Consider the following 13,332-nt stretch of genomic DNA (forward strand, 5'->3'; position numbering starts at 1 on the left):
GCCATTACTGGCTTATATCAACCCTCCTGTTGATTTATGCCATTCTTTTAAGTGAATGTCATTTCTAAAGCAATTCAATGTGATAAACAAAACACAAAAAATCAGAGTGGCACTCTGCTGACAACTATGTGTTTTATCTAATGAATGATTCTCTGTCATATTTGATTACACATGCCTTTCTTACAGAGCCTGTATGTTTTCAATAAAAGATTCTGGTATGTTTGCAATGACAAGTCACAAGTGTGATGTGATGTTGTGCCTGGCTGATATCATTAAGTGAAGTTAATATGTACAGTGTATGGACAATGAAATACAACTCATTTTAAAATCTAAACCATTTCGCAATATTTTTTAGTACGATAAATGACGTAAATGTGTTTATTAAAATCTGCTGCCATTCTTTTTATGCTTTATATGAAATCCTCTTTGACAGGTATTTCCATTTCACTTTAGCTCTATCTGTCGCAAGGGAAGCATAATAGTTATGCACAATATATTCACATCCATATATAGATATATGTATCCACAGCTAACAACCATAAGCAGCATAAACAATATCTCCAGATTTAAAGTAGAAGAAGTAATTTGTTTATTGGGACCATGTACACTTTTAAACATAAATGCTTAAAGGACAGGACTTACACTCTATAGTCCTACTGTGTGTACCACCTGACAACTTATTTAAACTGATTTCAAGACCCTCTGCATCACTACACAAGTCTGTGCTTTTGCATCCAGCAACAAGGAGTATTTACACAATCCGTTGGTCTTTACATAACATGTTTAAGGCAGCAGGAAAACATTGGGAACTGTGTAGTGTCTATCCACCAGCTGGCAAGGCAGACTTCATCCTGGGTGTTCAGAGGAGGAGAGGAGAACAGCAGCAACAGGCCAGTTTATGTCTCCATCGCACTGCCTCAGCCTCTGCATCCATGAAATGCCTATATTTGGTCATTTCTCAATGAAGGCTTGCTCTGCAATTCATTCCTTTCTTGTTCCTAATAATGGGCTGCTGGCCAGCGGTCTGTCTCTCTCTGGCTATAGCTGCTCTCCTGACCAGCAGCACTGATCTGATGGAGGGAAAATGTTGAGATTACTGGTTGTCCAGTGCCAACAAAGGGGATCTTAGGGAGAACATGGTTATGATTTGTAGGCAGAAAACAGCACATTATTATATCAATCACTCAAAACTGCACCTGTGGCAATCACACTTTGTTCTTTGTTCTCTTGTTACTTTCCCACATTAAAATGTCTAGAAACAATATAACATAGGCTATATAACATACAATAAATATATATATCATATGTAATGTTGAGTTTAATACTTACATTATCCCAAATGTTTCAAACATTGTTCAAACCCAGAGAAATCTAATTTTTATTAAGATAACAGTCTCATTTGGTTGGCAGTCATTGGCGCCATATCCCCTTTGTGCATGCTTAATAACTTTTATATCCTGTTTTAAGACACATTTTTATGATATACTTTTTAGATATTGGTCAGTTTTAACTGTATCCTTAAACCGGATGAAGGATTTGAGTCATTGCATGTCTGGATCTTAAGTTATTAGAGAAACAAGCTGAGTAAACGTTAGCTGCTGGTCAGCTTGCAGCCACTCTGGATGTCCTGTGTTTGCCAAACAGCTTGGGAGAAATACTGAAACTACTTTATTCAGTGTTTTTTTCCAGTTTTAGTCACTCGGTCTGGAGGAGGCGTCCCAGTAAAAACCTCCTGAATGATGAACACTGAAGGAATCCTAACAGGGGTGGTTTTAGTGACCGCTATGGTGGTTGTTTAACAATGGAGACAACTCCCATGATCCCACGCTACATCACAATGTCAGATGGTCCTTTGTAATTGTTCTTATTGACAAACCCCTAGAGGCAGAAAATTACACACTGTGTGTTTAACTCTATGTTTAGGCTCCTTTCTCTCTGTAGCATGGCTTGATTTATCTTCTGTGGGGATTGGGGCTAAAAATACCTCATCAATATGTGATTCAAAACAAATTCATTCATTTACGCAACAGGCTCAATACCAGGTAATATAATACAGTTATTGAAACTAGATTTTGACACAGGAACCCTCTTCTCTTGTACTTTAGAAACAGTTTATATATTTTCAAACAAATGTACAGTTAATCACACCACAAGCTAATGTCAACACAGTGAATTTGGGGCTTAAGGCAGCTGCCTGCTGATCCAGCCTTGCTCTGTAGAAACCGCTGGCAGACATTCTTTTAATATTTCTGCTTCATTGTTGGCACTGGATCAACACATTCAAATAATTTCAACAACTGCATATAAAACGGTTTCATTTTAAAGGAGGTTTGAATCAGAGTAATGTTGCTACTGTAAATGTAAACCAGCCACCTCCTACGTATTACAGTAAAGACCTGCCATGTGGTACCATTCATCATAGACTCAGACAAACCTTCTTTTTCTTACTATTATTATTGCTAAATCACTGTGATTCTGCTGTTGCTGTCTGTGATGAAATGATACACTTTGTGACTTAATTAATTCTGTGTCTGTAAAGTGTGTCTCATTTGACAACACAGGTGTACCTCCTTCTCCCTCAAACTGGGCATATCTTCTTTGAAAATAACAAGCAGTTATCTTGTAACAACATCCATTTATTGTACCTCAAGATAAATATCTGTTTACACGGTATAACATCTTAGTCACTCAAAATTACAATTTATTTCATGTAAGTAGCACTTGGCTCCCATTACTGGATAAATCCAAACAAAATGTTGGCAGGCTTTATTGTGGCTTCAAGGATTTTTTTCTCTGCCATTGTAAGAGACAGACAAAAAACAGATTTTAATTAATGGTTAAACCTGATGACAGATATTGCCTTTTTTGAATCTCTTATCACGAGGACTAACAGCCTAATTACCAAGGGAAGTTTTATAACGTTTGGTCTAATGTTCTTATGTATGTAAAGGAAGTTACTTAACAGGAAGTAAATATTCCTACAATTTGGTTTTGATACATGGTGTTCTCTTCTTTCTTTCTTTCTTTCTTTCTTTCTTTCTTTCTTTCTTTCTTTCTTTCTTTCTTTCTTTCTTTCTTTATTTGTCTCCACATTTTGCTTTGTTTTCTTCAAACTTCGTCCAATCAATCAAACTTTATTGGTATAGCACTTTTCATACATGGTTTTCATACAAAAAAAACTCAAACAAAAAAACTCAATAAAAACAGGAACTGAAGAAACACTATCATAACTCTCATGAATCTGCAACAAGGAAACACCAGAAGTAGGATAAAAATGTAAAAAAGGGGGGGGAAAAATTAAGAAAGAATTGAGAAAATAAAAGATAATAAAAGATTAATAAAAGATAATAAAGAAATAATAAAATAAAATCACTATGATATAAAGTGGGTAAAACCGAGAAGGTGCAAACTACAGCAAAATGGCGCACATAGACACAGACATCTTTATCTCTGCCTCTGCAGGTGACAGGAAATCATATGTCATATGGAGAAGATGTTCGTCACCCTTAAAAGTAGCCTGAAAAAGCTGAATTATATTCTGACAACAGATTAATAAATTGATTTAAAACATCACATGACACATTAAAAAAAGAATTGGCAACTTCCCAAAGATTTAGTGAATTAATTTTGAATTGTCCCTTTAAAAAAAAAAAAAAAAAAAAATCTTCTAATTGCTAACTTCTCAGTTTTTCATATTATACATAAAGTCTTTGGGTAAAACCAGAAATGTGAGGAGGGGTATTAAAAGAAAAACGAAAAGAGGAATATAACATTTAGAGTAAGTTCAGTTTGTGTTATTTATTTTTCAGTGATTTAAGCTACTGTAAATGTGGCCCTATGTTTAATAACGTAGACGTGACGTGAGACTTGACTCAGTTGAAATGCACCTTTAAGACGTTAAGTAACGCTGTTACGTCAGGTTGTCGATAAGCGTGACGTCAGAGGGAACACCGAGAGAACAAAATGGAGGAATATGCCAGAGAACCATGGTGAGTCTTATAACCAAAAAACACACATCTCCTGTACGCTGTTTCGCTCAGAAATGTCAGTGTTTCTATTTGAAATAACTAGCAGGATATGCGTGTGTAATTATTTTTATTTTACGTCGCGTGGCTTATCCAAAAAAACCTCCAAATCCGGCTGGTTAGCGAGCGTTAGCAGCGATGCTAACATTACATATGTTTGTATTGGCAGTGTGTGCTAGCATTTACACCGCTGATGCTAAATCACGTTGTTAGTGACCTTGTCGGCTTTTTCACCCACATGTCTTCATGTTTAGTTAACCGACTCCAGTCACCGAGTCTGTATAAGCTGATGTGGTGGTGCAACGTGTGTGTGCAGCAGTTTTAGCACATTAGTAAAATAAATGTTGAGTTTGGTGAGTTAAGGATTAAAGTGAGCTAACGCTAGCTGAGCTGTCTTATCTGTTGGGGCAGCCTGAGGGTTGCACAACATCTGGACCTCAAGACAAGTCTATTTTTTTATCGGAACATGTTGTAACAGAAATGACACGAGTTGCTATAGAGTTAAATGTGTTAATTCTGTTTAGGATCAAGGGCGTTTCAAGGGTCTGGGGTCACATTTGGATCATGAAATATTACGTAATGTAATGTGGCACCTTTTAAAAATGTGAGGTTTAATCTTTCTTGAAGCAAAATACTTTTTATGCAGTGTGAAATGTAGCTTTTGATCTTTATGAACATTGACAAAAGCCAATCAAAAATAATACACGTGCCTCTGACTTATTCTGAATGCACAAATGTAAGACCTAGTGTATTATTTAGCAGTGAGTGAATTGTGAAGGACCTGTTGGATTATTGACACGTGTGTGGCCATAGTCTTGTAGTTTGATGGTACAAACTAGACTAACCTGACTAAGAAAGAATTTTAATATGTCAAATTAATTCCTGCATTACCTTTTAGTCGTTTAGCCTCTAGATTAGATGACACTGAAGCTGTTCTCTTGTTTACTTTTGTGTCCTTGTCCTTGTTGTTGACCTCGGCTGACACATTTAAGGTCGGCAAGAGTAATGAAATGATAGTTCTGTTTAAAGTCCCCCTTCTGCTCAGAAATGTGTTTTACTGATAGTCACAACACTTCGATGTTTGAGCTTCACTGTGCAGGGTTTGAGACTAGAGGACTGTTTTCATGTTCATCTGCTGAAGGGGGAAAAGTGTCTCTGTCTGTCCTCATTGACAATTTTGAGTTTTAAGTGGTGGACTTTTGTGCAGGATGTGATCGATCACAACTAATTTGGAGGCTAATAATCAAATGTCCTCTATGCAACTTATACAAATGTAATTATGTGGAAACCTGAAGCCTCCAGTGCACATACACCAAGAAAGGACTTTTCAGTGAAGGTGGAAACATCTTTTGTCCAACAGTTAAATAAACAGTGAACTCAGATATCTTTGTCTTCATTTTAATATATAATAGAGAGAGAGAGAGATACAGTGTATTGCTGGGTGATATCACAACTACCTGTTTATTTACTTTCAGTGTATTTGTAACATGATGATGTGATCATATCCATTGTTCAAATTGAAGTTTACATATAAACTGTCAATAAAGTTTGGGGTTTTGTCTGATGTAATGCATAATAATGACACACAGCTCCATGCATTGATGATAAATTACAATGATGATATGGGATTTTGCATAATTTCCTTCACATTAATGTTGTATGCAACCATATCAACCACACTGAAATGATGTGCATTTTTGCTTGCTTGATGTTCAGAGTTCATTGTATGCCAATTACTGTACACTTTGTTTTAATGTATAAAGTTTCATGCTATATTTGGTGAGAGATGTGGTGACTTGTGTAGGACTCTTTGTTCAAAAAAGTGTCTTGCATTTCTCAGAGGTTTTGCTCCTCTGTGTTTTTACGCTCACAATTTGAAATCTAGGTTTTCGTATTCATATTAATGATAATAAGAAAGTACTGCTCACAATTTGAAATCTAGGTTTTCGTATTCATATTAATGGTAATAAGAAAGTACTGCTTCCTCTACAGTCACCTTTGGTATTTTCAAAACTTCTGTACAAATGGATATCACACTTAACAAGCCAGCACCTGCAGAGTGATCCCAGAGATGATGATGAGAATAATGTGTAAATGCAGTTTCTTTCTATGTACAGTGCTTGATACTGACCTTTGCTAATGTGCTTTCAGTCCCTGGAGGATTGTGGACGACTGTGGGGGAGCGTTCACTATGGGAGCTATCGGAGGAGGGATATTCCAGGCAGTAAAAGGCTTCAGAAATTCACCTTCAGTAAGTTCAATCATAACACTGTACCAGACCATTTCTCTTGGTCAAAGACAACTATTGTAACATCCTTTCACAAAGGACGTACATGAGACTGGTTTGACACCTGCACAGAGAATGCACTATATTATGTTTTATTATTATTATTATTATTTAGGTGATTCATTTCACAGTGAACTCTTTTTGCATTGTTTTGCACCATCTACAGCTAAATTACACAAGAACATCTGCATTTCTACAGTGTAGGAAATAATCATGTACTTGTATGAGCCTCTGTTATCAACCACTGTTTTCTATACTTTTTCTGCCCTTCCACAATGCAGAAATTAAGTTAGACACAAAATATTAGTTTTAGTACCCATAACCAGTGAATTTTGTTGGTCAGCCTTCCCCAAAAAAGAGGAAACATCATGAAAATGTATTCAAATTTGTCGTAGATGAGGGTCTTATTGAGGACCACACATAGGTATATATCTATATCTGCATGTACAGAATAGGTTATGGTAAATTACATGATTTGAAATAATATGTGCACAAGCATAAACAGAAACAGCTTTTACCACTGACGTTAATACAGTCCATGCTCGCTGTGGTTGTTATTCAAAGTGTAAATGTTTCCTGCACACATGTATGTACATGAATAACATTATGTGACTGTGGTCATTACCAGTAAAACATCAATAAAATTAAAATATACGGTACACATAATGGTTTTCTGATATAGCATGCTTTACAGTATACTCTCACAGTGTTGTATCTTTCAGTAACATTTGGCTTTTTCCATGTTTTACATAGTTATAATCTGCAATTTTGGGATTGTTAATGTGTCAAGAGGCAACAGCAGGTAGATATCAAGAGTTAACAAAGAATTTCCACTGATCTGTTTTTTGTTGCTCCGTCTTGCAGGGTATGAGCCACAGAATGAGAGGTAGCATGACTGCCATCAAGACCAGAGCCCCACAGCTTGGAGGTAAAAACAACTGCGGAATATAAATATTGTCTTCCTTAAAGTAAGACTTGACCCGGATGGGTCCTTTTATTCACAAATACTCATCATCTGTTGACTGGAAAGGTCGCTGGAAAAACGTTTGTTCCCACATTACCGAGGACAATTGTCCGCTGTGTCCTCAATATGTCTGCAAACTGTCACGTTTTCATCAAAATATGGCTAAATATACCACAAAAATACCACTTTCAAAGCCTTTCTTGAGGCTGTGACATGTCACTTCAGCAATCCATCATTACTTCCATGAAAACATGAATCGAAGCTGACTTCTCTTCATGAAGGAGAAAAATGTTTTTACATGCACAGTTCAAGCATACAGTTGAGTAGTTGATACTGAAGATAAAGTACATTGTGTCTGAACTGTGTCTTATTCAGATTGTGTGAAATACTCTTTTGTGTTGCAGGCAGCTTTGCAGTATGGGGAGGCCTCTTTTCCATGATAGACTGTGGTTTAGTAAAAGTGCGAGGGAAGGAGGATCCCTGGAACTCAATTACAAGTGGGGCCATGACAGGAGCTATCCTCGCTGCAAGAAGTGAGTAAGCTCAGAAGAAGCTGGCGGTTGACAGTTAACAGACAATAGTCAAGGCATACAAACCTAATGCAAACAGAAAGCTATGTTACTATTTTTTCACTGAACACTGAGAGTGCGAAGTTAAACTTGTGTAACTGAAACTCTGCTGACTATGCAAGGAAATATCAGTAAGATTGTTCAACATGTTGCCGCGGTTGACTAAAGCTCTGTTTTGTTTGGCACGTTTTAGAGAGCCGGCATGTTATTTTTTTTCTACTGTGCCTAAAGGCACTGCTCATCAATGAGTATTTTCAAAACTGTCCAGGTGGTTGATTTCATAGTTTTTGCACAGAAGTATTCCATTGATGTACAAATTGTGCATTATTATACAAAATCAATGTCCCTTCAATCATGTGTTTCATTAATAATAAAACCTCTATGTGGGAATTACCTACTTAATTGAATCCTCGTCCCTTGTGGCCTTGCAGTGTTTAAAAAAGCATCTGATGTCACCTGTTGGACAGTGATCTAGAGTAAACTTTGTTCTGCAGCTAATTTTAGATGAGTGTCAGTAAAGGAGTCACAACTGGACATGATCCTGACTGACATCATTGACTAGAGACTTACTGAAATTGTTTCAGTTCAGCCAGTTTGCAGATTTAATGAAATAATTAGAGGGATTTGAGTTTTAAGTGTTGTTACTGGCCTGTATGTGAGGTCTCAAATGTCCACTTTTATTCATTTCATTAAACTTATAATTAAAGACCCTACACTTCTGAACTTTGGTTGTACTAATATATTACATAATCTCCTGTTCTATGCAGACGGACCAGTGGCCATGGTTGGCTCTGCAGCCATGGGAGGCATTCTGCTGGCTTTGATAGAGGGCGCTGGTATCTTGCTTACTAGGTTTGCCTCATCACAGTTCCCAACCGGTAAGTGACAGATATAATGTTGTAAGATAATACACTAAAATTACTTTGTTCGTTTTAAATCAATTTTAACACCAGCTATTAATATTAAGTCAATCAGACAAACTCAATGTAGCTGGAGAAACACACATTTTAACTGAAGGAGGTTTTAATCAGAATATAATTCTAACTGCCTGACTGTTTTTCACTCACATTTAAATCAGTGAGCTCAGTTTAACATGGAGTATAAATACCAGGTGTAATAAGTGTGTGATATGTCTATTTTTCCTACAAACTGAGAAAAAGTCTTTAGCTGGACCAATTTGTATTTTCACTTTAATTGGCCCTGAAGGGCTTTTGCTTGATAACAATGATGGGATAAAGCAGATCACTCTAGACATTTTGTTTAAAAAAAGACATTTTGACACATCACTGCAGGAATAACACAGGTGTAATCAATAACGTTAATAACGGTTATGGTCTTTTGAGGACACTTGGGGCCAACAACTGAGCTAATACTGTATTTCAATTCTACACTAATTGTAAACAATATGTGCTGTATGTTAATTGTCACAGTGTACTGAGTCTGCAGTTAGTATGCAAGTACTAACGGTAATGACTGAAGCTCATCAATCAAACTGCAACTTTGGATTTCTATTGTGAATTAAACTTTACAAAGATACAGTAAAATATTTTTCCAAAGATTTGATTTTTTTTCTTTTTTCTAATGTGTTCATTGTTGGACATTCTTGCAAATATGAGCCGCTTTTCCATTTTCTTTATACAGTGCATTAAGGAACAATACTGTATATCAACAGAATACTCACAAATCTTAGCTTTTTATTTGTTTACATACTGACTTCTTTGAGTGTTTTTGTATACATATATGTAGATATTTTAGGGAGTGGGTTGCATTTTACGCCTTGTATTATAGTGACAATAGAGCGATGACATGATACAAGGGGAGAGAGAGAGATGGGAAACGACATGCAACACAGATCTGCTGCTAAAATTGATCATTGCAGTTATTTGCCATGTGCCTTAATCAGTACAGGTGCACCAAGTGTACTTATTTTATCTTTTTCCCAGTGTGAACACACAACATTAGAGTAGAATGAATCAGTTGATCAACACAAACTGTGTCTGTAAATCTTTTAAAACAAAAATTGTAAACATTCATTGCATCAAAGCAACACAAAATGTGAATATTTGTGGATTTTCTTGGTCTTTTGTGATAATAAACTGATTTTTTAAATTGTTATTATATATTGAGGACTTAACAGAACAAGTCAAATTGTAAAAGTCAGATATCTGCAATTAAAAAAAAAAAGAAGAAAAAAAAGAATCTGTTCATCAAACCATTCATCTTATAGTTATGAAATAATTAGTAATTATTTGTACCAAACAAAAATTCATGTAATCATATCATCCCTACAGTAAATATTAAAAATCTGCTTATAATTAGTATGTGATGTGTCATTGTGACACAGTGAAGTTATATTTATTTTAACAGATAACAGCTGTTAGACTGCTGATTGGCTGTCATCTCACATGAAGTGTCTTCTTCACTCTCTCCAGGACCCCAGTTTGCAGAGGAGCCCGCCCCTGCTGGCATGCCTGCCCCTTCCTTTGGAGACTACAGGCAATATCAGTGAGAGGACCTCCCCACTTCTTATCCACTAGGCCTTTTTTTTTTGAATTGCTGAAGTTACAAAGAAGAGACGGACATACGTAATACCACACATCAAACAATAGCACCCAACTTCATGGACTGTGTCAAAGAAATGAAGGACAAAAATACATCTTCATTTTCCTTCATTCAAGAGCCATGTACAGATCTGCCTTTTGCCATTCTCAGCCTTGTCATGTGCACCTTTTTCACCTAACATTGGTCAAATACAGATATGTGGTGAGATGTGTTGTTTGATATTTGTGGGCTCATGGGGATGAGGTGCGTTTTTTTTCTATTTTGTTCATATACAGTATGTATACATGTAGCCCTACATGTGTGAGTTAAAGGCAGACGAGCTCTGGATATTGTTGAATCTAGCAAAAACACATGTCACACATGGAAAGTAATTAATTATACTTATATATAAGTATGATCCTTATGTGTATATAAAGTAAAAGCTTTCCGCTCATATTAACTTACATTAGTCTTTATTTTCCGTAAATGTCACCTGCTTGGGCTGGCCGCTGACATTTGGCTGGCTTTCTATTTGATTTTGTTCACATATGAAGGCAATCATCTATCCGATACAAAGCTATTCCTGGGATATTAGTTTGTTTTAAAGTGATTTATTTATTATAGATTGTTAAGAGTTGTACCGGATTGCTCTATTTTATGTGACATGTGCGCTTATACATTCAACACTGAGATGTGGGGAAAAAAGGCTGCTAAGAAGTAAGGATGGCATAGGCAGTGCAAGTGAATGGAGGAACTCAAGCAATGGGGTTGATGCATACTGTATTAAAGCTGTAAGACAGATTGTACTATAATACAATAATTAAAAAAAATTGTAAAATGCGTTCTTTGTAGTGCTCCGAATTCCTTTATACCATTAATTAATCCTCGCCCACTTTTTAAAACATTTAGTGAGACTGAGTTCACCTATTTTTTTTTAATTGTGCTGTTTCTTTTTATAAGCCATGATGCCAGAGCAGGATTACTCAATCTCCACTAGAGGGTAGTCCTCACAAACACATCCAGACCAGCATTGCTCTTATTTATCTGTGTAACTGTCTTTGAGGATGTGTTTACAAAGGACACATAAGGGAGCACTTTCCTCTCACATTCTTCTACGTGTGTGTCACTGCTCTCTCTTTGAACCCAATGTCGTGTAGCTGCAGGTGAAGGACAAGTGGAAGAATTAAGTGGACGGGACCTTGACGCAACTTCTACCTCACCAGGTTGATATGTGGAGTCAGGGATTGTTTATTTCAAGGCAGGGTAGATTCAAGACTTGATACCTGACTTAAATCACTAAAGACTTGAGATCTGAAAGCAAAGGGCTGTAGGGCTCTAATTGTTTTCATTATCAGTTTATTGTTTAGTTAATGAACTGCCAGAAAAATGAAAAACACCCATCACAATTTCCTAGACCCCAAGCTGACACATTTAAATGGCTTGTTTTGTCTGACCAACAGTCCAGAACCACCAAATATTAAATATACTGTAACAGAGATTTAAGAAGAAACAGCAAATACTGACATTTGATAAGCTGGAACCAATTAATCTTTGGTATTTTTGCTTGGAAAAAGGACACAATTGTCACTGATCAATATGCTGTCAACGATTGTTTCTGGTCCAATTAGGACAATTTAGCTTTTTGAACATTGGTGGTGTGTCATTACCCATAAGTAATCAGAGATTGTAAATACTGAACTTTGGGACTCACCCATAGACTAAAAAACTGCTGTGACTCATGGCGTGTGTAATCTTTGATACCTTGGGCAATAACAGGATGATTTCACTTTGTAAGATTTCACAACCAGAAAATAACTAATCTACCAAGGAAACTCATTTAATGGTCAGAATTCAGAAACTTCACAGGAAGACATGAAAGTTGCTTATAAACGCTGACATTCATGGACGTCAGCCTCGACTTGGACTTTCCCCAACAGACTGAAAACCGCTGACAACCTCTCAGATCCCAACTCTAAATAGTCTTCGAACTAGATTTGGACAGTCTCAAGACTAGGTGCATATGACGAAGCATGAATGACATACTTCACGTTATAATGAACCCCTTTGTGAATGTAAAAAAGGGTGTTTCATTCAAGGTTATTATTCAGAGGCTTAAAGACTTAATTTTGAGACACCCAATTACACTTGAAAAGGCTCTGAGTCATAGAGTTTGTAATCTTTGATACCTTAGGCAATGGTGTGATGGTTAGTTCAGTCACCTAGTTATGTTTGCCTGTTGCACTCGCTGACAGATTTCACAAACAGAAAGTAACTCATCTATAAAGGAAAATGTTCAAATGTGTATGTTATGTGTTCCGAAACTTATTATAAAGACTTGAAAGCTGCTTATAAATGCTGACATTCAGACTTGACTTGGAATTTCCCCAAAAGATTTAAAACTTTGCTGACATTTTCTCACATCCCAAGTCTTAATATTTAAATAGTTGTTTTTTGTACGACAGACAGTCCAAAACACTGAAAAGTTGCGTTCAAAGTTGCGTATAAAGACTTGTGACTTGACTGGTGCCAAAACTCTGCTGCCAGCTTCTCAAATGTGAAGATTTGAAAGTTTCTCCAGTTTTCCGTGACAGTATATTTAACATATTTGGGTTTTTGACTGTTGGTCAGACAAAACAAGTTAATATGGGGATTTTCTGAAATTTGATACATTGAACAATCAATAGATTACGAAAAGAAAACAATTCATAATGAAAATAATTGTTGTGGCCTTACAGTAGGCTATGGAGCAATACTACAGTGCCCTCACTTTTCTGTGTGCCATTTGATCAAACTAAACTTTAGAACAAATTAGCTCAGTAAACTATTAAAGTCTTTAAGCTACACTTCCTCAATACTAGGTTCAAATAATGGAGCATTAATGACGTGTCATACTTCATATTAAACTTCAGTGCTGCAAACTAATTTATAATTAATAAACATATACAT

General features: G+C 36.3%; 1 protein-coding gene across 1 annotated transcript; it reads left to right on the top strand.

Moving 5' to 3' along the window:
* The first annotated feature begins 3,925 nt into the window (after positions 1 to 3,925).
* timm17a (translocase of inner mitochondrial membrane 17 homolog A (yeast)) lies at positions 3,926 to 11,226 on the top strand. Its single transcript, XM_062415576.1, has 6 exons — positions 3,926 to 3,989; positions 6,177 to 6,276; positions 7,177 to 7,240; positions 7,681 to 7,809; positions 8,613 to 8,723; positions 10,278 to 11,226. The coding sequence occupies exons 1-6, from the start codon at positions 3,964 to 3,966 to the stop codon at positions 10,352 to 10,354; spliced, it is 507 nt and encodes a 168-aa protein (XP_062271560.1). The 5' UTR covers positions 3,926 to 3,963; the 3' UTR covers positions 10,355 to 11,226.
* The last annotated feature ends 2,106 nt before the right edge of the window (positions 11,227 to 13,332 follow it).

Source organism: Scomber scombrus, chromosome 3 (assembly GCF_963691925.1).
Source record: "Scomber scombrus chromosome 3, fScoSco1.1, whole genome shotgun sequence".
Lineage (NCBI taxonomy): Eukaryota > Metazoa > Chordata > Actinopteri > Scombriformes > Scombridae > Scomber > Scomber scombrus.

Bases quoted from the DNA above. Each gene is read 5' to 3' on its own strand.
- timm17a (XM_062415576.1), top strand. From the start codon at position 3,964: ATGGAGGAATATGCCAGAGAACCATG. The intron at 7,241-7,680 runs GTAAAAACAACT...TTTGTGTTGCAG, and splicing joins CAGAGCCCCACAGCTTGGAG to GCAGCTTTGCAGTATGGGGA. The intron at 7,810-8,612 runs GTGAGTAAGCTC...TGTTCTATGCAG, and splicing joins AGCTATCCTCGCTGCAAGAA to ACGGACCAGTGGCCATGGTT.